Source organism: Puccinia triticina, chromosome 8A (genome assembly GCF_026914185.1).
Source record: "Puccinia triticina chromosome 8A, complete sequence".
Classification (NCBI taxonomy): Eukaryota; Fungi; Basidiomycota; class Pucciniomycetes; order Pucciniales; family Pucciniaceae; genus Puccinia; species Puccinia triticina.
Window position 1 is genome coordinate 957,112 of NC_070565.1, and position 24,596 is coordinate 981,707.

Here is a 24,596-nt window from a genome sequence, read left to right on the forward strand (position 1 = left end):
CATGCATAAATCATCAAATCATAAAAATATTTTGGTGAGGAAATTTTGTATTACATAATCAGACAGTCATATCCCCTGCAAAAAAGATTTTATGATTTTATGATTTATGCATGCATAAAATTATGCAAACCAACTTTGAACACCATAAATGAACTTGAACACTGACTTGCAAAAGTGCATGCAAGTTGGATCTGGCCAACTTTGAAACCCCCTAATAACTTTGATCGGAAATGTGCCATCCTTGTTTACTTTGCTATGCTTTTGTTTGAAACACCTGAGGAGGATCTTGATCTTCTGATTCCCTGCTGACACTCACACTCATGTTCTCTCTCAGGCGGCTTTTGGCAAGTTAAAGATGGTAAGAAAGAAACTTTGTTGGAAAGAATCACACATCCAGGATTCCTGACAACTTTTGTGTCAAGGCCGTTGTGGTATGCTTTATGGTTACCCATCTAGCCCATTTCAAAATTTTCCATTTTCTCATATGTACACTCACAAATCAACCAATACAGCAGCATCACTGGATTCTACGGCTAAAACTACACAGGACACCATGGACAACACACCTTAATCCCCTCTGGATCAGAAGATACAACCCCTTCAAGATACCAACAGTCAGTTTCATACACACAAAACACAATACTCAGGTCATGTAATCCGTTACATGAACCACCCTTACCCAGGACCATGTAATCCGTTACATGGGCCACTGTGACACTTGTCTACCCTTTACATATGCTTTACCTCATCAGCTGCACTCATTACATTGTGTTATGCACGTGTCATGCAGTGTCATGCACACTAGATGCAGGCTTATGCAGTCTTATGCAGTCTTATGCAGTCTTATGCAGTCTTATGCAGGCTTATGCAGGTGCATGCAGACTAGTGTAATAGGGGCTGCAGTTCATGCAGGTGTCAAGATAGCAAAAACCCCTCATGCAGCTTACACATGACATCAGTTGACAGCTCAGGCTAGCTAAATTCCCTCATATGACATCATTTGACAGCAGCACCAGGAAAATAAAATAGTCAGTTGATGAAAAGTGACATCACACCAGCTCCAACCAGCTACCCAAAATCTATCCACTATCTACCCCAATCTCCCAATTGTCTCCTCAACTTCCAAAATTTACTAAGGAGGTCCTGTGATGAGCCCAACTGATCCTCAGTTCTGTCTAGCTGATACTCAGCTTTGGTACCCAGCTCATAATCAGCTTTTTTGCTCAGCTCATACTCAGATTTTTCACGCAGCTCATTCTCAGAATTGGAATAAAACATTTTTACCAGTCCTTGACCAGCTGATGCTCAGCTTTGTACTAGTCCTGGCGCGGCTGATGCTCAGCTTTGTACCAGTCCTTGCTCAGCCTTTTCCTAGTTCTGTCCCAGCTGATGCTCAGCTTTGACCCAGTCCTGGGCCAGCTGGCCAGCTGATGCTCAGCTTACTGAGTATCAGCTGACCCAGGCCAGGCAAAAAGATGGGAATCAGCTTGGACAGGAACAGAGCTGAAAATCAGCTAGGCTAGGGCCAAAGCTGAGCATCAGCTATACCAGGGTCAAAGATGATCATCAGGTGGCCGGTGCCAAATCTGAGCATGAGGTGGGCCAGGGCAAAAACTGAGCATCAGGTGAGCCAGGGTAAAAGCTGAGCATCAGCTTGGCCAGGGCCAAAGCTGAGAATCATCTGCTTTTGTCATATTGAGTGCTTTATCCTGACACCTGTCATGTGAGCCCTAGATTTGCTTGTGGAGAAGAGCAGCATTGGAGCAGTGTTGAAGCTGAAAACAAAGCTGCATCATGTCACTTGCCATCAAGTGACTACTTTTTTTTCCTGGTGCAGGTGACAGACAGGGGCAGTACAGATGATCAGATGACCCAATGACATCATACGTCAATGACATCATAGGCCAAACTTAAACCTCTCACCTCCACTTTCTCACCAGCTAAATTCCCTCATCATTACATCATGTGACCTGTCAATTGGGCTAAATTCCCTCATCTAGGCTGTACCACCAGCCAAAATCCCTCATTTGAAAGCTCAGGGCAGCTAAAACCCCTCATTCCCTGGTTCCCCTGGAGCTAAAATCCCTCACCCTTTTCTATTTAAGGAGGCTCTCCTCCCCCCAAGTTGTAATTTCTCACAGCAAACTCCTTGCACTCAGCTTACCCCATAACAGTACAACACTTGCTCACTCTACAGTATTAGCCCCCACTATATTGTGGTTTTACCCTTATTACATAACAATTACATACATACAACAACTCTATTACATCGCTCAATCACCGTTAACCCCTCTGTCAGGGTGTTCCACAACCTCCTTTGCAGAAACACACAGACCATATCAACTTACGACTTACTCAGCACCAGCTACATCACCCATATCCCCTAAGCCACTTGTTTGACGTAGGCTATCTTTTGATACACCTCCACTATCACTACATAAACCTTCCAATTGTAGATTGGGGGGCTTTTTTTAGTGTCTAGTGACCCAGGAAAGGCAGAGGTAACCTCATTCATCCCTATCCGCACTCAGCAAAAGGTTCTCAGGAACACTTTTGAGGTTTACACCGTCATACAACTTTCTAAGTCATGAAAGTGATTGGGAGGAAATGCTGCTGAGGGTATATTTCAAATTGTTCAAACGGATTTACTTCGCGCACAGAGGGAAACTTGTTGCGCACGGGAATTTCCATTGACTTGACACCACTTGACGTCAGGCCCCCCTCCGTGTGCCCCCAAAAACCTATCTGCACACGGGGGTGCCCTATTACTTCCTGCCAAATCAAATAGTCTCAACATGCCCAATATTAGGGGGTTTCAAAGTTGGCCAGATGCAACTTGCATGCACTTTTGCAAGTTGGTGTTCAAGTTCATTCTTGAACACCGAGTTGCAAAAGTGTATGCAAGCCACACTGTACTACACCCCCTAAGCTTGCTTGAATGTTTTTTTGAAATTTGGTGTTCAATAAAAGCCTTGAAAACCAACTTGCAAAAGTGCATGCAAGTCGTGTATGGCCAACTTTGAATCCCCCTTAACTGAAGTCTTTGAGCCATTGTGGGTAGGATGATTTCTTGTAGTTTTCAAGGAATCATACTTTTGAATCCTAACCAGTAGCTCTTGTTCAAACAAGTCTCCTTGTCCGTATCCAAATAGCTCTGATGGCTTTTTATACGTTGAAGAGCATTGAAGTGTTTGTCCAGCAGCTCTGGCACAAATATCTGAAGCAGAGTTCCAAATAAAACTTGCAATCAGCATGGTTAGACTTGTCCTCCCCAACCTGTCAAGTCATGAGTGCATGTAGGTCCTGAGACTGTCAGCTCACAATAGTATTCTTGCTCTGGTGCTCCATTTAGGTAATTGAAACCTTCACACAATTTCTTTGACTGACATGTATTCCTCCATGAGCACCCCATGAATACTTGATGGGATGTCTCCACTGGTTTCTCTGTCTTTATTAAGTTGTGGTATCCGTCTTCAGTGGGTTTTGCTTGGATCAGTTGCGCAAAGATTGAACCAGTGCTGTGGCCAAGCATAATCAGAAGAGGGACCAAGTTTGGTGACTGGTTGAACATAACACAAGTCCCTTGGAGAGGTTTTAGCTCCAAGTTTGCTGTACTTGTTGTGACTTTTGGCGCGCCTGTCACAACAACTAGCCCGGCTTGAAAAAAGTGGGGCAAGAGAGGGCAAGAGAAAACAGTCAAACTTACACACCCTCACGCCAATTTTTGAGGGGGCCCATTAAAGGGCACGCCTCCCTTTGGGACCCCCTTTCGAGAAGCTTTGTTAAGCTCGCGCAAGATCAGCGATTACAGGAAATTTGGCTTTTCTTTTGGGAAGCAGGACTAACTTAACACAAGTCCCCCTTCGGAGGGCCGTGGTACAGCCTGGCCTGGCGCAAAGCGCAACCTCCGAAGGAGGGACTTGGGACTAATGTCCCAGAGATTCCCATCTTCCAATTTATTTTGGTGGGGATTTTGTGCCTTTTCAATTTAGATCATGTTCCCAAAGAGCCCCACGCATGCCCTTTGGACCAGGAGACTCATCTCACCCTTCCCTATCTTTTCCCGGTACACACACCCCTGGAAGTCAAACCATTTGTGCTCCATAACACTTCAAACTTATGTATTTTCAGGGCTCCTTGAGCTGTATGCTGTCCGGATTTAACTGACCACGGAAAACAGTATGGTTTCTCAATTCAATTATGTACACAGGAACCAGGCTCTCCAGCTCTGGCTAAGATGCCTTGGCCACTGCAGCCCCTGCATCCAATCCTCATCATGAGGACAGGGACACAAATCCAAGATGTTCAGCTATCTTGACCCTTCAGAGCTCCAGCAGAGGCTGCCTAGTTTTTCTGTGTGAAGGGAGAAAGGAAAAAATGGCATAAAAAGCCACAAAAGCCCCAATCTCTCAGGCAACAAGTGTGACATAAGTCATAAGTCCCTCCTTCGGCTTGATGACAAAAACGGGCACCTTGGAAATGGTCTCTACGGGATACTCAAGAGAAATAGAGGGGAACACCCATGCAATGTGCAATAATGAAGCTATTAGCCCGGTTCACATTGGATTTTTAAGGCCATTTTTATCCATTTTTTCATCAAAATTTATTGTTTTTTTCAAGTTGGTCAGATTCTTCTGAAACCACTTTTTCTGATGATTTAAAAATTTGTCAAAATTTTATGATAAAATCAGATAAAAATAGGTTCAAAGTTGCCAACGTGAACCGGGCTATTGGATGGATGCCCGGCGAGTATGCCAACTGGCGACTTGGACCTGTATATGACAATGGTACCATGTTCCATTTGACTCTCTGGGAATAGGCCTTGTACTGATCTGATCCTTGAGTTCAATCAATTCCATCATCCTCATCTTAGGATCAAGAACATCTACTTGGGTGTTGTTGAACCAGATGAGTTCGTGAATTGTGACGGCTTCAAAAACTGCAGGACAGTGGTCTCACAATCTTTCAGGTCATTGGTTTCAAGGGGGAGTGTCTGAAGATTGCATGAGGTGAAGACACAAATAGTTCATGAGCACCTTCTCCATACTTCCAAGGGGGATACAAACCTCAAGGAAGTTATCAATCTTCCTGTTTATCCAGTGCCAAGGCCTCTGCCAGCTCAAGAATAAACACATGTGAGGCTTTGCTTACAAATGTGGTGAGAATGGAGTAATTCACCAAGCTGATGGATGTATCATGCCTATACAGCAGCTAGCAGCAGCTAGTAATCTTGGTTGCAAGGAGCAACTTTCAAGCTGTGTAAATAGTCTGAGAAGCTGGTTGTGGCTTATGTTTCACTTCTGGCTTGTATAATACAGCGTGAACAGCATGAGACATGAACCAATCATCCTCATAGGACTGCCAACGCACCGCAAGATTATGCATCATTAATTGTACAAAGCCATGTAATTAGGCCCTGTTTGGCACCGATATAATAAGCAGCATATTTCACAAATATTTCACAATTAGGCCCCGTTTGGCTGCCGTGTTATACATCATAAATTGTTGAATTTATGACGCCGCGACCCAAAGTTCGCCCCCCATTGCCACCAAAACTTTGAAACCCCCGGGGGTTGCGCATCATAAATTTGACCATTTATGACGTATAACATGGCAGCCAAACGGGGTCTTATATTGGTAAAATGCTGATGGCGTTTGGCAAACCAATATATCCAAAATATGAAATAATTACAAATTACAGTTCCTACATGCCAATATATTGGCAGCTAAATCAGACCCACCCCTCGCAACTCCCAACCTCATCGAGTGGATACAACACTCCACTATCTCGATGTATCCACTCGATGACCAACAGTTGGTCATTGAGTGGACTTATATATCCACTCAATGACCAACCGGGCCATTGAGTGGATACAACACTTCACTTGCTCAATGACCAACCGGGTCATCGACTGGACTTATCCACTCAATAGCCCGGTTGGTCATTGAGTGGATAAATACTCCACTTGATGGCCCGGTTGGTCATCAAGTGGAGTCGGTATCCACTCAGTGACCCGGTTGGTTGTTGAGTGGAACATACTCCACTCAATGACCAACTGGGCCATTGAGTGGATATAAATCCACTCAATGACCTTCCTGTTCATTGGGTGGACTACAATACATCCACTTGATGGCCGACTGGGTCATTGAGTGGGTGAGGTGGGTCATAGGCTATAGCCACTCGATGACCGGGTGGGTGGTCATTGAGTGGAGGGCGAGTTCGTCCATTTGCTTTCTTGGTTGATCAAGAGGTGGGTGGTTGGCTGGCTGGGTTTTTTTTGATTTACTGAAAAACACCAGCAATATGTTGAATTAAATTTTATTTTGGGTGAAATAATCAAAATGTCACGGATTATTTCACCAGTGATTATTTCACCAATTATATCAGCGCCAAAAGGGGCCTTAGAGCAGCAAGTGCAGCTCTCATGCATTTTCCACAGATGTACAGCTGTATCATAGATACTAGAATCAGGAATTCATCATTTTACATGGCTTGTAGGTTCAAAACCATTAGAGTTACCCATTATTGGCCAATTTAGATTTGAAGGCCAGATGCAGGACTTCAATTTGGCACCTGGGCAGCCCATTTGGCTTTCAGGACACTATGGTGGTGTGGTGTCATAGTTTGACACCAGCCAAATGGGTTGAGGTGGTCCTCAGCGCTCAAGCCAAATTTAACCAAGTCCCTCCTTTGGAGGCTGATGCTTCGCGCGAGGGGCACCAGCCTTCCAACCCAGAAGGGAGGAGTGATGTGAGCCTGTGTCTCTAAAGTGACAGCACAACACAAGGATTTGGGTGGGCACTATTTGGATTTCTTGGGATGAAGAAATTACAAATATTAAGGGAGAGAGAAAGAGGAAATGAAGATCTGAGATATTAAGGCCCCGTTTGGCACCAATATAAGTATAGGTGATATAATTGCCAATTAATTCAATAAAAAATACAAAATTTAACGTAAAGCCTCCAAATTTTTTTGTAGGCAACCTACAGTGCCGTTCTCTTCAACTGATAACTTGGATTCAACTGATTCAGCAATCTTCAGCACCATAATACCATTATATCTCTTCATATTGGTCAAAAGTGATATAATGGTATTGTGGTGCCAAAGATGGCTGGATCAGTTGAATCCAAGTTATCAGTTGAAAAGAACAGCACTGTAGGTTGCCTACAAAAAAAAATTGGAAGCTTTATGTTGAATTTTGTATTTTTTGTGGAATTAATTGGTGATTATCTCACCTATATTTATATTGGTGCCAAACAGGGCCTAAATTTGTTGGAATCTATGATGCATGACACGCATACATGATTTGCATATGCAATATTCATATTTTTTCCATGGTGCATGAAGCAAGGGAGTGTGTTGGAATATATGCTTCAAGCTCCATTTGGGGGGCCAAGCTATATGATCTAATATCTAAAAATCACCAGTAAGACCAACTGTGTGTTTAGCTCACACAGCCCGCAAACGGGTGACAAAATTTGAATTTTGTCACACAGACGAAATTCAAATGTCACCCCAAGTTCCCACCCCCGCCCAGTTGTCAGCTGGCTGGCATTTCGTCACCTGCCATTGCAAATCAATGGCAGGTGCAAGTGCACCTCTGGATGGCCATTACACCAGCCACACAGGGCACACACAGATCAAGCTCTCTCGATGACCGGGAATGACTGGCCATTGAGAGGACATGCACACATTCTGTAGTACCGGCCATCAAGAGCAAACAGCATGCCTCTTGATGACCGGTACTGACCGATCATCAAGAGCACAGAAATCTTCTCAATGACCCGTACTGACCGGTCACTAAGAGCAGTACCGGTCATCAAGAGCAACGTACATGCAACACTCTCAACGGCTGGTACTGACCGGCCATCAAGAAGACAACACACTCTTGGTGGCTGGTGCCGGTCATCAAGAGCAAAGCTGCCCTCTTGATGACCGGGACTGACTGCGCATCAAGAGGATGTAACGGGTCATCTCAAGAGCAGTACCAGTCATCAAGAGCAACGTACTACACTCTTGACAGCTGGTACTGACCGGCCATCAAGAGGACATGTATGCACTCTCAATGGCTGGTGCCGGTCATTGAGAGCAAAGCTGCCCTCTCAATGACTGGTACTGACCGGGCATCAAGAGGATATACATAGATCACTCTTGATGGGAGAAAAGCAGCCCTCCCAATGACCAGTAATGACTGGGTACCGGTCATCTAGAGGGCTGTTTTGCTCTCAATGGCTGGTACAAGCCATTGAGAGTGTAGTACTTTTCTCCCCATCAAGAGGGTTGCTTTGCTATCCTCTCGATGACCGGCACCAAGGAGTGATTTGCTCTTGTTGACCGGCACCGGCTATCAAGAGTGTGTATATGTCCTCTCAATGGCCAATCAGTACCGGTCATTGATGCGTTGCTCTCAATGACTGGAACCAGCCATTGAGAGTGCGCGCATCTCCTCTTGATGACCGGTTAGTACCAGCCATCGAGAGTGTAGTACGTTGCTCTCGATGATTGGTTGGTACCGGTCATCGAGAGGATTGCTTTGCTCTTGATGATTGGTCAGTACTGTTCATTGAGAGGGCAGCTTTGCTCTTGATGACCGGCACCAGCCATCGAGAGGGCAACTTTGCTCTTGATGACCGGCACCAGCCACCAAGAGTGTGTTGTCTTCTTGATGGCCGGTCAGTACCAGCCGTTGAGAGTGTTGCATGTACGTTGCTCTTGATGACCGGTACTGCTCTTAGTGACCGGTCAGTACGGGTCATTGAGAAGATTTCTGTGCTCTTGATGATCGGTCAGTACCGGTCATCAAGAGGCATGCTGTTTGCTCTTGATGGCCGGTACTACAGAATGTGTGCATGTCCTCTCAATGGCCAGTCATTCCCGGTCATCGAGAGAGCTTGATCTGTGTGTGCCCTGTGTGGCTGGTGTAATGGCCATCCAGAGGTGCACTTGCACCTGCCATTGATTTGCAATGGCAGGTGACGAAATGCCAGCCAGCTGACAACTGGGCGGGGGTGGGAACTTGGGGTGACATTTGAATTTCGTCAGCTCGACAAAATTCAAATTTTGTCACCCGTTTGCGGGCTGTGTCAGTGGTATAAGAGCAGCTCTCATGAATGTAGAAGGTCGTGGGTTCAAATCCCACAACACACAATTCTTTTCACCTGAGTAATTTCAAAAAAATTCTGAGTTTGATTGATAAATGTGGGGTACTAACATCCACTGGCAATGCTACTCCTTAAGGGAGTGCTGCCAAGCTGTGATAGAGAGTGCAACAGCCTCTTCTCACCAAGGAAATGTGGAAGGACTCTGAATTAGACAAGTCTAATCCGCCAAAAAACAAAGTCTATTTAGTTGATAGTCAAGGTTCTTCAAAGGGAAACCTATGTGGTTTGTTTCTTACAAAAACCACAGAAAAAGAAGGATGAACAGTCTGGAAGATCCTTTGTATATAAGGTCAAAATATCTGAAGACCTGTGATCAAAAGAAGAGCAAAAGAAAGAAGGGACAGAAAACAGTCAAGAGACAGACAGGGGTAACTCTGAGATACTCAAGGTTCAGTGAAAAAGGGTACCAACTGTCAATATCCTTGGCACCTGTGACAGAAGGTGTACTGGGAGTATAGTGGCCTTTTGGTTGGTGATCCTAGGGTGTCTCTGGGTGTGGTTCTGGTTGTCTGAATTCTGTGGATCCTCCTGATGCTTGGGTGACCCTCACTTTGAAATCACAGTTTGCTTATTTAATTACATATGATATGTACAAGTGGCTGGCGTGCCTGGTAGCACTTCATGTCACTCACCAGGGGGGATGTGCTGCACCCTCTAGAGAGTGCCAGACCGTAATTTCTATCTAGAATTCTGGCAGATATGTTCCATTGCCTCATGTGTAACTGAATTGTGGGTTTGTTGTATGTTTATAATCAACTTTTACTGATCTTATCTGTATCTAATCTTGTTGTGTCTGGCAAGTTAAACTGAACTAATGGGTATTTCCACTCAGTGGCCAGTGCACAAAAAGGGATTCTCCGCCAACCAATTTGTACCTGCCATCAAGTGGAGACATCCTCCGCTTGATTACTTGGTTGGATGCCCATCAAGTGGATAAACCCTTGACTTGATGACTGGTTTAGATGATCATCAAGTGGAGAAATCCTCCATTCTATGATCTTTGCTATTGGCCATTGAGTGGAGAAATCCTCCATTCTATGATCTTTGCTATTGACCATTGAGTGGAGAAATTCTCCACTTGATGACCATGTATAAAGCCCATCAAGTGGAGAAATCCTCCACTGCATGGACAGTTTCTATGGTCATCAAGTGGAGAAATCCTCCATTCTATGATCTTTGCTATTGGCCATTGAGTGGAGAAATCATCCATTCTATGATCTTTGCTATTGACCATTGAGTGGAGAAATCCTCCACTGCATGGACAGTTTCTATGGTCATTGAGTGGAGAGCATCTTATCTCAATTCCTTGTGTATACCCACCATTGGGTGCAGGAATCTAAAAGAATTCAGAAGACTAAAAGTTTATTGCTTCTAATTAGAACGTGCTAAATACATTATTTTCTAGTAATAAAATTGTGTTTAAGTGTATTTACCTAAAAGCAGGCGAGGAGACCGCTGCTTGCTTAAAGGAGAACTTCAAGAGAAGAAAAGATTTAGAGAAATTTATCTCTTTCTCTACGGCTGAGTAGCTCAAGTAGAGTTGTACTATGGGGTTCTTTTTCCAGTTTGCTGAGCTTCTGCAAAAAAACGTATAAGCGCTCCTACTTTGTCGACTTGCTCTCCTGCTCTTTGAGCGGAATCGGCTTGTTCTGTCTTTTCCTGTTCAACGATGTCTGAGGAAATTATTGGGATGCGGCATTAGCTCAACATCTTGATCAGCTTGTCAGAAGTTTATTCAGCCGCTATGGAGCTCCGCTTGGTGGGGCCGGCGGCAGCGCTGTGAGGGGAAGGTGTCAAGTGACTGCCCTCAGAATGGTCCGAGTGAAATCGCCGGTGTGATCGAGAATAGATAGCTGGTGTGTGGAGGTGGTTTTGAGAGTTCGCCGGGGTTTGGATCCTCGGCGGCGTTTGTGTTTGGGTGTTGGTGTTTTCAGGGATCAGGCTCGGTGCGCAGGTATCGGAAAAGAATCCAAAAAAAAAAAAAAAAAAAAAAAAAAATCGATCCAATTTCTTGATAGCCCGTCGTGGATCAGACTGAATGCTATGCCTCCTATCCTCCAAGTTCGCCGGGAACTTGGACTCCTGGAGGCCTGTCACAGACAAATCATCATCTCCTCGCGCGCCGTGCGCGCGCGCAACACAAACAAACCGAGACAAGGAAAGAAACAGAAAACAAAACAGAGGGAAAAAGACGGAGGAATGGACCAAGAGCTAAAACATAAGAAGATAAGGAAGAACAAAGAGAAATCATGAAAAATCAGGATAAATGGGAAAAACACATGACATCAGACTGAAAAAAAAAGAAGAAACAACAAAACAAGCTAGGAATAAATCCACAGTCAATCTGTGTTAGGACCAAGAAAGGTGAAGAAGGATAGGGAGCTGGGAAAGGGAAAGATCAGAACAGGAAAAGGAAAAGGGGAAGTATGGGAGATAGGGGGGGGGGGGAGTTAAGGGTTTTGAGGGATCTTGAGTTTTGAAGGATCTTGAGTCTGATCTTGTTCCTGAATACGTGCACCGGTGTGGCCACCACACCGCTTACCTTTGGCGCTAGCTTTGGATATTCTTTCTGCAAGTGACTTGCTCTTGGGATTTTCCACAAGTTTGATTTTTCATCTCGCTGGAGTCGAACCTGCATAAACCATGTATTAAGGGTGCTCAAAGTTGAAATCATATTTTTTTCAAATCATAAAATCATAGAATCATAACACTTTTGAGTGATCATTTTTTATGTACCATTTTAGAATTGTTGCTCTTTTTTTAATGATTGGGTGTTACACATTTTTTTCAGATTAAAATTTTATGAATTTATGGTGTTATGATTTTATGCAGTCAACTTTGAACACCCCTATTGGAGTTTCAGTTTTACGACTCTGCGCTGCTGTTTTGGACTGCAGAAGTGGTTTGCTTTGTTCACCAGATTCCGCAGCTGTTGTAGCTCCCGGCCGCTCTCTCATTTTATGAGCGCTGCGCCGTTTGCCTGTGCTGATATTCTCACAGAATCCTTCACTTGATTACAGGTGACTGGGCTGTGAAAGGACCAGCTCAACAACCAGTACATGTAGGTAATTGAGGAGTCTCTTTACCAGCTTGATGAACCAGCCATTACTGTACATCAAGCTGTGCAAGTCCCAGCTAAAAGGCCAGTAAATTCTGGCAATTCGGCGGCACTTTTGCAAGCTGGGGCGCCACTTTATACTGCCTACAGAGCTTGGGAATGTTGGCTTGATGACCAGTATGTGCTGGTCATTGCACTAGGGTTTTTCCCATGTAATGACCAATAATTCCTGTTTGGATGCCTGGTGTGATATCATAAATTGCATAATAATATGCATAAAACCCAAGGTGCAATTCCAACTGTAATAAATCCAATCAAAAAATGATCAGATTTATAACATGGCTGTTTGGTGCATCCAGGGCAGAAAGTGTCATACATGTAGCCTGCACACACCTGGGAGTACATGACCTCACACAACATCTTGATGACCTGTTCAACCCGAGCTTAAAAGCGTCTCCAAAGGAGAGGCTTACTGGTAAAGTTGGAGGCGCGGCCTGACAAGATCGGGCTTTTTGTGATATTTTGCTGTTTTTTTACTTCAACATCATGTAGCACCTCCGCCCCAGTATCTTAAAGAAAAATAAAATTTACAGAAGTGTAGATTACCTTCCTGCCTTTCATTCAAAAAAAAAAAACCATGTCAATAGCAGCTCCCTTACAGTTTCTACGTTGGTTTCAAGAAAGCCATGTCCCACCAAGTCCAAAATGGTGGATTGAGTTAAATATTTTGGTCCAAAAAGCCTTTGGATCAGCGGATCAGACCCGCATGCCCGGATCCACAATATGCACTTATTTTCTTGCGGTTTTTCCAAATTTGAAATAAATGGCTCTGAGGCCTCAGGAGAGCTCAGGAGCCTAATACAATCAAGAAGTCCCTCAGAAGATATCTTTCCTCACAGACGGCGGCGGACAGTCTAATAAATGGCGAAGAAACAAGCAAACATAAGCTCAAGCATGAAGTTGATTGCGCCAACCCCAAACTCAAATGCTAAGAAGAAAGACAATAGCAAAAAGACGGGCAGAAGTGGAAAGCCAAAGAAAAAAATAGCAGAGCTAGAGTTGAAATGACAGTGTGTAATAAATTGCTTAAGATGAATGAGTTGACATTGAAAAACAAGATAGCAACTGTGGTGAAAAAAATTACGGCGGTGAAGAGGCCAAGCCAATTCATATTGACACAGTTTCCAATCTTGCTAGAGGATGTGATACATTTCTATTGGCCAGAACTGGTTTTGGAAAATCAAGGATACCAGAAATCTATCATACGCTTTTACCAAAAAATAGAAAAGGTGTTGTATTGGTCCTCAACCCTTTGGATGCGCTTGGCAATAATCAAGTTGAGGAGAAAAAGGGAAAATTCTCTGCAATCAATCTGACCAAGCTCACCTTTAACAAGACTGTTGCCAAAGAAATCAAGGATGGAAAGTACAACTTTGTCTACCTCAGTCCAGAAATTTTTATGAACAACAAGCTATGGGACACGGTGTATTTCAGCTCATAATTTCAAAACATACTTGCACTGGTTGTTGTCAACAAAGCTCATATGATCTACATATGGGGACAGGTTGAAAGCTCGCACTGGAAGTCCAGGACAATTTTGATCATAGTTTGCCATGAGGATGGAGGAATCTTGTTCTATGGAAATAAAGTTATTTCATTTGGATCAAGTGTATCAAGCAGTTTAGGATTGGGATGGTGGATATATCCCCAAGTCCCATGAAACATCATCAAAAAATGTCCCACCAAATAGGGGGGTTCACATTTCAAAAAAGCAATGCTGATTTTTTCTGCTCATACACCTGTGAGTAAGGTTTATGCCTTGCAGATTACTTCCAAAGGGGAGCTGCCCAGTCAAACATTTTTGCTTTCTCAGGATTTTCAAAAGCTGCATCTGCTGGTTTTGGTGGCTGATTTCCGAAATCAGCCTTATGTGAACCCCCCTAATGGTTATGAACACACTCTTCTTTATCTAGATTATCAATGCACAGCGACGGTCCAATAGTACCGTTGATTTTCATTGCGGCTTGCAAGTCTCTTGTGGCGCAATTGGTCAATGTATGGAGTGCTGACATCGCCATATCTCAAGATGAGGTCAATCCTAGTAGGTTCATGTTGAGCTAGAGTATTCTTATACCTTAGTTTCTCTATGCTTCTACTAAAACACTGTCAGTCATGTATATAGTCTACACATGATTGCCTCAGGATTTTTCTTCTCTAGTGAATCAGAACCAACTTCTCACTCCCTCAAGTGTCACAGTCTTATCATCCTGTGAACTTCTGGTTTTTCCCCCTCGTCTCTCTCAACAGTTCAGATATGTAATGAACTTTATGATATCATTGGCTGCCCCAAACACCAAATAAACGGGTGTCATACCCCCGGCTCCCCCCGTTAGCCCAATTTATCACATTACATCGCGCGGCCAAACAGGGCCTCAAATTCTTTTTGCTCTTTCAGCATTGGTCCAACTCCAATGCCTAGGCCAACCCAGAAGCAGCAAGAGAGCTCTGCTTCCCAAGCCAGCCCAATGAGGGCCGGGGGGCAAAGCTTATGAAGCGCCAGTTGGACCGCAGTGAGCACGTAGTGAGATGATGGGAGCAAGGGACACAAGCGGAAAAGATATTCACCTATTGAGGTGAGAGGTGAGGATGACCGATAAGAGTGAGGAAAAGAAAAGAAAAAGAACATAAACATAAACAAGCTCAGGTGATTGGTCTAGATACAACAAGGTTTAGCCCTAAGTTCAGTATATACACAACCAACTGAGTTCCCCCTTTTCCTTCACTCGGTACCCCCTTTCCTCCTGATGAGTGAGTGTCGCTGAACTGTCACAAAGCTATTCTCCCCGAACAACGTGCTCAGGACGTCAGCCCGATATCGGGAGGAGGATATGCCGCGCAGCTTATTTCCGGGAAGGAAGAAGAAAAAATGTTCACAAAAGGAAAGCTCGCCATAAGGGCGAAGAGGTACGACCTTAAACTCAGTGTAGGTGGACGGTAGCAAAAAAGTTTAGGATGGAACTTGAAGTGTATTCTTGAAGGACCCTCTATCTCCCTAAAAGACAGGTAGAGGGATGTGAATTTTGGAAATGGCTATTGAGAGGAACTCAAGCGAAGAGGCTGACCGGCGATTGAGAACTCGAGTGTTTCCGATGCCGAGTCCCACCAAAAATCAGTGTTGCCAGGCGTGTGCCCCTTGCGCGAAGTCCGAGCTGCCTCCCCCGGAGGATTCCGTCGCCCCCCTCCAAAGAGACTTTGTTATAACTCTCGAAGTGAATTGCCAATCGGGAAAAGTGTCAAGCTGGAAGCTATTCCGCCGAGGATTTTTGGCGTGGTGTCACCCGGTCTTCTTCGTGTCATTTCACTTTTGGGAACAGCCGTCCGGCCTAACAAATTTAGCAGTTTCACTGGGCGCTCTGCGGGTCTCACAACCTTCCACTATGTTCCGTTAATCGAGAAAGAAACTGTTAATTGCGGATCACACTCCATTTTTAATCTAAGAGTATGTTCTCATTGGAGTGGAAATATGAAGTCTTGCAGAATCAAGTCACATGAGAATGAAGTGAAGGGAAACATAGAGAAAGAAAGAAAAAAACATGGACGATACAGGAATACTATAACCTACCAGACTGGCTGGCACATCGCCTAGCTTTATGGCTACAATGATGAAGAGGACTACATAAATTGTATCAAGGGAGAGGGAGGTGACCATGCGCATGCAGCAAGGAAAGCTGGTGAGCGGAAGGAAGTAAGACTTGAGATTCCAATACAACGAAAGGGTGAAAGAGGGATATCACCGCGCAGGGTTTTGACGGAAATTGAATCAGTGGATAAGATTGTTGGTACTCGGAAAGTGCCGCATTCAATATGTCTTCAGTGCGGTACTAGTCCGGGTTGGCAGATATTGCCAACATCGACTGTCTGAGCAATTTTGACTTTTGGGTTAGTAGTCTAAAAAAAGATGTTCGGAGTTGGCAAGCAGGTTAGTTCATGATTTCAAGAGGTATTTTGGAGGACAGAAATGTGTAGCAACTCACATCTTGGAGTTTTAGTGTGTGTCGTTGGCAACAATAGTTAGTAAACATATGCAGTGATTTCTCACAAGCATAATGTGTTCTATGGCCTCCTGCTAACGCCACTGTTGAAGTAGAACAAATCAAATAATCAGCCAAACTGCTTGCAAGTGCTCCTTGAAGCAAGGCATGATTTGAATGTGGGCTTACTTTTGGTGGTTTGGGGGGATGTGGGCGGGTTCGCGTTTCGGCCGCAGTATCCGATCGGGTGAACGATGCTGCATGAAAAAGGGGAATCGGCGTTGGGTTGCGCACGATCCGCGGTGACCAGGCCCAGAGCTGTCCCAAGAACAAAGACTGTAAGAAATTGAAGGTGCATTGCTAATATGTATAGACAAGAGGTTGACCGGCAAGATTTTAAATAATTCTAGTGGCAGGCGGGGTAATTAAGGCTGACAAGGGAGAACCTGGACGGTTGAGTGCTGGATGAGTGGTGTTGGGTCAAGAAACATGGTTGGAGCAGAGCTGGGTTTATGGCTTTTCTACTAATTAGACTGGCTGCTGACACCCGACTTGACTTTTCTGCGAAGTCACGATGCCAACAGGCTCGCGCCACGATATGAAGGGTTTTCCCGACATTTTCTATTAACCCTTCCCCAAAAGAATCAACCCTTTGGGTATGCGGCTTTCTGTTTTCCTACTTCGAAACCCGTATTAGGCCTGTAGCAATCTACTCTACAGACATCCCAGATACATCATGTGGACCTGGTTGATAAGACCGTTGACCTTCCACATGGGACATTGCACCATAGGGCTGAGGGTGATTAGAACAGCTGGCTTGATATTTTTCGTAATTTAGACCGGCACCCATTAGCGCCATGGTTCCGGATGTGCTCACACCCGACTCGATTATACGCACCGTGTCTTAACTTCATACCAATCAAGTCACGATGTCAACAGGCTCGTACCACAATATAAGAGTCTGCCCGGCGTTTTTTTATTAAATATTTTCCCAAAAGAGTTAAATCTATTTTGGTATGTCGCTTCCTGTTTTCTTATCATGAACCCCGTATTGGGTCTGTAGCATTCAGGCTACAGACATCCCAGGTAATGGGGGTAACGATGGAAGCACTGGCCCTGGTTGACAAGGCCGTTGAACTTCCACATCGATATTGTCAGTGGACCATAGTCCCGCTTGGGGCAATGCGCGCTGAGCCCTGGCGGAAAAAACCAAAAGAACCAGTATGGACATATTTACATGAGTCGAGCTACAAACCTCGTGGCATCCCTGAAGCCCAACGCGCCTAGACGGCGCATATAACTTTTTTTTCCGGATGTCTTTTGCTAGCTAGAAGTCTGCTGGAACCTTAGGGCAAGCGTCCGCCTGGAGGTTATATCAGGTTTGGAGCTTAACATGGGTGATAAGATAATAAAAAACCTGTTTTGATGATCATTCCGAGATGCTCAGCATCATTTGTTCCATTGGTTTTTGTCACATTCTCGCAGTCACATTCCGAATGGTCAAACTTGAACAGCAAACATGTAATTAATTGTTGACAATCAAAGAACAAGCAATCAAGCTGATCTGAGTTTACTGCAAATCCACGGATTTGTTGGTTGATCAAGTGGCTGTGAAGCCGTGTTCAGGTACCCTTCCGAGTCCGCTTCCAGAGTACAGAAAACCTGATAGATCATTGGAGGAAATCAATGAAACTCGATCCGAATGCATATAGATTTATCAGGCATTGCTTGAAAATCTGGCTTGCTATCAGAAGATTCACGGCGCTCATGAGTACCCAGCTTTTGGTAGAATCGGGGGCCGTTATTATCGTCAATCATCAAGAATTACAAGAATTGCTTCGATTTAATGGTTAGCCATGATGCTTTATCAATAAAAATGTTAAATGTTAAAATGGAGAATGCATGTCCATTTTACAATATGTCAGTCCTAGTCTGCTCAAAAACGAAATTCAAAGATATTGTTTGACAAGCAAATGAACTAAACACTATCAACAAAATTGAGTGCAGTATATACAGGGGGGGGGGAGGGGTTAAAACCAACGGAGATTCGAGAAGTAAGATTCTTTAACACAGTAAAGAAAGTCGAAAGGAAAATAGTTGGCCACAAAAACAAAAGAAGATAAAGTGTCTACATAGTCGAGGATGCATGTCTCTGGTTTAATTCGTGGATCACATTTTGTACAGCGATGCACATCGACTACCAACGAACTGGGTGTCCGTGTTCACATATACTATCCTTGTGGCCATACATCTGGCTTTTTGAAGCCATTTGGGCCCCATTGGACTGAAGTTTGGATAAAAAGTTGTCATGTTTGCAGGTCAATTATCACAAGCTTTCAGGATGGTTCAGTATTAAGAAACTGCCTACTCACCCCCATTATAATTAATTTTCCAGCATCGCAGCACCAAGTGCTTTTCATTTTCATACCGTAACAGTTAAGGTGGTCCGGATTGCGATCTCCATGAGTTGCTCTCCACACTTCAAGTTCACCAAAATCAATCCTCAGTTGAGCTTGGGGGAATGAATTAGTAAGAATTTCTGCATAATCTGAAAAGGCGCTTACTATGATACTGACTCGATTTTTGGCCCGCTAGCTTCCCGCAAAATCCCTCCTTCCAGGGCCCACATGTAAATGGTTTGTTTGCGTCGGGCTGCTCGGGCTCCTTGGCGAGGGTCAAACCAATGGTAAGTAAGAGAAATAAAAACGACGGTAGGTACATGGCTTCGCGGGAGTCGGAAAAATGCTGTTGAATTTATGGAGAAGGTGAGTAAATCTGATGATTTCGGATGATTGAGTTCTGGAAAGATGAAGAGTGATGCTGAGGGGATCTACCAGATAGATAGTTGGGGGGTGTCTCCGGATACTGCTTTTATGTTGTGCCCGGTACCGTTTATTCGCCTTATTATCTTCAGTCTCCAGGGGCGTTTATAATTCTCCGTGTCGCCACACCACCGTACATCACGGGTCCGGATGGTCGCGACCCGCGCGTATCTAATGGCGTTTCCGCTGCCAAGCCGGAGGGGCTGTCACGATGACGGGGCTTTTGCCTGATTCACTCATGGCTTCTTGCCAGGGCACCACGAGCTCCCGTTGCGTTCAGTCATGGGTGCGCCATGTGGGCATCCGGACGCTGGTGTGTCCATAGCGGCGGGTTGTCGGGGCGTGTACGTATGGGTGAATCGTCGAAGGCCCGGTTGTGGTCACATGGACCTGAAGGCTGAGTGATACTACGGTCTGGGGCTGCTCAGCCACGGCATCCCAACGGTCAACCACCTCGTCCACTCGAACAAGAAATTTGACCTGTCAAACAACACCACAGTCTACAAGCCCCCAACACTATGAGCTGCGAAATAAGTTCGACAAAATTGTTACCCGAAGCAAAGTATGATTCTGCAGACCATCATTTGACCCACGGCCAAAAAAAGGGTCAAGGGATCCGCCAATAGAAAAGAAGTGTAACTTTGCATAAGGCATTTTGTTGTTAAAGATTTAGAAGTGCGCCAGAAATTGAAGAGAAAAACAACGCGAGGATCAGATGAGAAAAAAAGATATGGATAACTCGAAAAAATATCAGATGTGATGCCACTACAACAAATCAAGTACTTGTGACAAAAGATGAAGAGGAAGAAAATACAAGCTAGTTTTTTCTCTCTTTTCCTTTCAGATATTCTCGGCGATTTTCCCTTGCCAGGCTCCAGCTGGCGGGTGGGAGATGAAGAGGAAGAAAGTACAAGCTAGTTTTTCTTTTCCTTTCCTTTCAGATATCCTAGGTGATTTTCCCTTGCCAGGCTCCAGCTGGCGGGTGGGGCTTGGTTCAGCTGGGCGGGATGTCATTCATTCGAATAATGATTTGCGTAGTGAGCTCGTCTTTGCTTTCATTCAACATGCATCGTTGTTGATGAGTGCTATGTGATAATTGGGCGCTGCCTTGTTGTCACTGCCGAGCTCGGAAACCCTATTGTCGTCAGAAATTGTTATCGAGCCAGCAGGCAAGACATAGATAAACAGCGGAGCTGTTCCTCATGGCATTCTGTGCGGCCAACAACCAGGCACGTTTTGAGATTCTGGGATTTGCAGACCACTCTTGAATCTTTCTGACCAACCGCGGATAGGCAAACAAGAATAGGGATAGGCAAACAAGAATAGAACAAACATTTGAGACAGACCTTACAATGCTTACATCTATCAGACAACAAGTATAAGCACAAACAAACAGAAACGGTCTGATCTACTCACTCTAGAGAAGAAAAAAATCGCAGCAAAGTGACATGGCTAAATCTATGTGGATCTTCCTGAGCGGTGAATGGATTTTTATTATTTTTGCATGATGCTGGAGGGCCAAAGGATTCCAGATATCGGCCAGTCTTTGAAAGGAGGGTAGGTATCATCGATGACGCGATTCTGGAAGGCGTATTGATTCCTGAACTGTTGTGCGGTGATGAGTGTGAAGACCAAGACCCACAGCGATCCTCCCCCAAGCCATTTGGGTATCAATGGTATCACACAAGGCTCGATCAGAATCCCAACCGGCTGCATCAAGAAGTAAAATAACGAGCCGGGGAAAGAGTTGAAGAATTGGTATGGCGATGGATGGGCGGGACGAGCTACCCAGCTAATGGCTGAAGAACGTAGACGGTATGGATTCCCAATCAGCCAATCTCCCAGAAACCAGCAGAAAATAACCGAGGGCGATCGTCTTACCAACTTCGTGGAAAATGGCGCTGACAATGAAGGCCCCAAGCAGGCCAAAGAGCCGTTGAGCCTTAAGACCCATGCCGAGCCTATCAGCCAATCTAGTGGCCGGGACGACACCTACGAAGTAGAAACTTCGACGATAGACCTGATGCCAGTTGGAGGCCCAAAGCGAAGCCAAGGACTTGGCGGTGAGAGGCGAGCGGAAGAGAGGCACAAACAGGCGGAGGTCCCACCACTGCATGAACCAACTCGGTAGCTCCAAGATATATTCCGAAAACAGATTGATCAGATGGGCGTTTATCACCAGCAAACAGAACCCGAACTCCATCCCATAGACGCATAACAGTCCCCATGCGAGCGTCCCCAGTCCCTCGGCGATTATCCTCAGCCCGAAGAAATTCGGGATCCCTAGAGCGAGAAGCGCGTTCGTTGGCGATCCATGGTCTCTCATCATAACCAATGGAACAAGCCCGATTACTTGGCAAATGTGACAGATGAGAAATCGTCGAAGGGTTTGCAACAGGGTTGGCTTCTCTTGGTTTCGTCTGCCCCCTCCCCAGATGTAATTGATTCCCCTTAAGCTGTTGTTTTTACCGAGTATGAATTTTGATAGGAGAGGGAAAGATTAGCCAACGCTGCAAAATGATAGGGAGTGAGATCGATAAATTGACTGCACGGACGATGTGAGTTGATTGATTGACCAAAGCAGTACATCCTTGTAGCTGTGCGCCGACTCTTCGTTTTCGGCATCAGTTCCGGGATCCGCTTGAGGGTTTTCGGGGGGCTTTTCGTTTGACTGGAGGGGTTGATGAGGGCGAAAGTCGGGGTGCAGTTGGAAAGTCGGGTCGCCTGGAGAGGTTGAGACGAATCCCCACTCGATCGACCTCATGACCAGATGGGCGACCCAGCATGCGAACTGGAGATTCAATGGCCCTCGTCTCGTCAAGGGGTAGAAGCAAAACTTGCGCATGATTTCAAAGCCCATGAGGACATTGATCGGGATCAGACCAAGCCTGATCAGCCGGAACGAGTCGCGATGTCGTTCGAACGCCTTGGACTGGAACTTCTGGTGGAGCAAGCCGACTTGTAGCAAGAATGGTAGATGGTAAACGAGCATCATCCAGGTGGGTCCTGAGCCGTCGACAGACTCCAAACTATCCATCCTCTCGGACATCGTCCCGTTCAGGTGGGTTTGCATCTCGGGCAAGATTATCTGGGCAGCGGTTCCTCTGCTGCGACCCCCAGTGTTGAATGTTCACCCCTTCAAAATGCAGAGAAATGCCAGTTTGGTTAGTACGTAATCGGCGCGGACATAAGAAATCCGAGCTATACTGAGTGAGCACGCATCGTTGAGCGATATGTACTCCGCAACATGGAAAGGATGAAACGCACCTTCAATGGAAATATGCAGGCTTCAGCAAACAAGCGGTCGGAGCTCCAAGAGACTGTCCGATAGCCCCTTCCGGTGGGATTGTTGGGCGAACAGCATCTGGCAGAAATATATAGGGGTCCAGTGCTCGGCGGTGACAACAAGGCAGCGCCCAAGTATGTATGTATCAACAGATTGCCCTTGGAGGAGGAATCGGAAATATTAAAACTTCTCTAATTCCAAGAAGAGAGCAGTTGCGAATACAAATCAGCGACGGTCGATCATCCATCAGAAGTGACAAAAAAACAACTGCATGATGATAGACCCCATATTAGTGCTGCCCAACGGACTCCACGGTCCACCCGACGGAGAGCACTCCTGGCGGGGCCCCCGGACCCTCACTCAATTGGCTTCGGGGATCGGGCCTACGTAGCCAGTACCAGCAGGGGCAGTCACGACTAAAAAAACACCGTCGATTCGGAGCCGTTTCTCCTTCGACACTCGAACGACCTTCCAAGGACCACAAAACACCACCTTCACTTAGGGCCCTGCTGTCAGAAAATGGCCACGACGACGAATGATGAGAGTCTTGAGATCGACAACATCCTGAAGGGCGAGGAATCATTGCTTACTCGGGAACAAGAGGTCAGCAGCACGCTTTTTGGCAGAGGGTACATAGGGATCAATTTCGACTGAGGGGTTTTTTTGCGGGTAGGTCGAGCGAGTGGTAGCGGCATTCAAGTTAAACCCATACGAGATTCTCGATCTAGACATGACCAAGCCGACATCGGTCACCGACTCCATCATCCGTATGTAACTCTCTTTCCTCGCGACAATCATCTTTTTCTTTGACCTCATCCGACTTTTTTTTAGGCAAAACGTATCGCCAAAAATCCCTCCTCATCCATCCCGATAAGCTTACCCATCCCCGTGGCGTAGAAGCCTTCGATCTGCTTAAAAAAGCAGAAGGGTTTCTGCTGGATCCTGAGAAACGAAAGTCAGTCCAATCGCTTATTTCTTTTGTCCCCGATATTCTTCTGCAGAGTCGGTCTGCTTGACCTTAACTTCATCATATATATCTATTCCCACAAAAAGACTTGGTTTCAACGGAATATATGTGTCTATGGAGTGGATCAATATATCCTTGTTGTTTCACTGACGTTTCTTTGGGAACCCTCGTCCCACACCTTTCTCTTCTACCACATTTCGCGCCCCTCGCCAAAAAAAAAAGTGAAGTGAAATACGAATACTGAACGAGCATCCATCCTCCGACCCAATTTTTCCGCACGGACGTGAAATTTATATGGGATGATGATGATTACAGGGGTCTGGACGAGACGATAAAGGATGCCCGGATGCTCACGCTACGCAGACTCAATCTGCCCGACTCAACACCCGACGAGCACGAGAAACTGGCGACACTTAATCCGTCGTTTCAGTTCCGTGTGGCCCTGAAGACCAAAGAGATCATTATTGAAGAAGAGTTGAGAGTCCGAAGGTTTGTCTACTTCACTGCATTGAACGGTAGAAAAAAACAACGGCTGAGAGTGATGGCTATGAGTAGGGCTCGGAAAATGACGATGATCGCGGAAGGCACGGAGGCTAAACGTCACGAAGACGCGATTGCTAAAAGGAAGCGAGAGTTGGAAGAGAAAAAGAGATGGGAAGGTTTGCATTTTGTTTCTCTAGTTCTCTCTTGTTACATTGCGATAAGCCCAATCTTATATGCCTAGCTCATCATACTGTGACGTTGACTCTTCGCTCCCATTCTTTGTTTTATAAAACGATGCATGTGCAGAGACTAGAGAAGAACGAGTGACAGACTGGCGTAGCTTTCAGAAAGGCGAGACCTCAGGGAAGAAGAAGAAAAAACAGAAATTGGAAGTTCTGGGTTGACGGAGTCTGCGCATGTGATCCGATACATACCCCTGATGACGAGGACCCTCAAGGTTGTTGTAGGCTCCGTTTTTTTTTTGTTGTTGCTTTTGGTCATATATATTTAGATGTTGTATTCCCTTTCTTTGTACTTTGTGGCTACTCTCTTCCGCTCTTGGATGAACCGATGCCTTTCTTTCTTTCACAAACAACTCAACAAGCACATGTTGTCTTATTGGAATGCATCCATTTTCTCTCGAGTATGTTTGTTCTATCCTTCCTTATCTAAATTTGCCAGCAGAGGTACACCAAACGGTGAAACTGATACTTAGTATTGGTATTGTGTGTGTATCTCATCAATTTCTTTCTTGATATTATGTATTGGTATCATATTGGCAAGCCAA

The 24,596-nt window shown here is 45.2% G+C and overlaps 4 protein-coding genes across 4 annotated transcripts; 1 reads left to right on the forward strand and 3 right to left on the reverse strand.

Moving 5' to 3' along the window:
• Positions 1–13,067: 13,067 nt before the first annotated feature.
• Positions 13,068–14,292, reverse strand: PtA15_8A109 (uncharacterized protein; the record flags this gene model as incomplete). The annotated part of the gene is made up of 2 exons (XM_053171506.1): positions 13,068–13,134; positions 14,180–14,292. 2 exons carry the CDS (start codon positions 14,290–14,292, stop codon positions 13,068–13,070), a joined length of 180 nt encoding a protein of 59 aa, XP_053022763.1.
• A 1,798-nt stretch (positions 14,293–16,090) lies between these two features.
• PtA15_8A110 (uncharacterized protein) lies at positions 16,091–16,742 on the reverse strand (the record flags this gene model as incomplete). The annotated part of the gene is made up of 4 exons (XM_053171508.1): positions 16,091–16,168; positions 16,255–16,355; positions 16,441–16,587; positions 16,688–16,742. The coding sequence occupies 4 exons, from the start codon at positions 16,740–16,742 to the stop codon at positions 16,091–16,093; spliced, it is 381 nt and encodes a 126-aa protein (XP_053022764.1).
• Positions 16,743–20,567: 3,825 nt separating this feature from the next.
• PtA15_8A111 (uncharacterized protein) lies at positions 20,568–22,146 on the reverse strand (the record flags this gene model as incomplete). The annotated part of the gene is made up of 3 exons (XM_053171509.1): positions 20,568–20,872; positions 20,955–21,529; positions 21,629–22,146. 3 exons carry the CDS (start codon positions 22,144–22,146, stop codon positions 20,568–20,570), a joined length of 1,398 nt encoding a protein of 465 aa, XP_053022765.1.
• A 732-nt stretch (positions 22,147–22,878) lies between these two features.
• Positions 22,879–24,213, forward strand: PtA15_8A112 (uncharacterized protein; the record flags this gene model as incomplete). The annotated part of the gene is made up of 6 exons (XM_053171510.1): positions 22,879–22,962; positions 23,033–23,126; positions 23,191–23,314; positions 23,642–23,815; positions 23,882–23,985; positions 24,116–24,213. 6 exons carry the CDS (start codon positions 22,879–22,881, stop codon positions 24,211–24,213), a joined length of 678 nt encoding a protein of 225 aa, XP_053022766.1.
• Between the last annotated feature and the right edge of the window lie 383 nt (positions 24,214–24,596).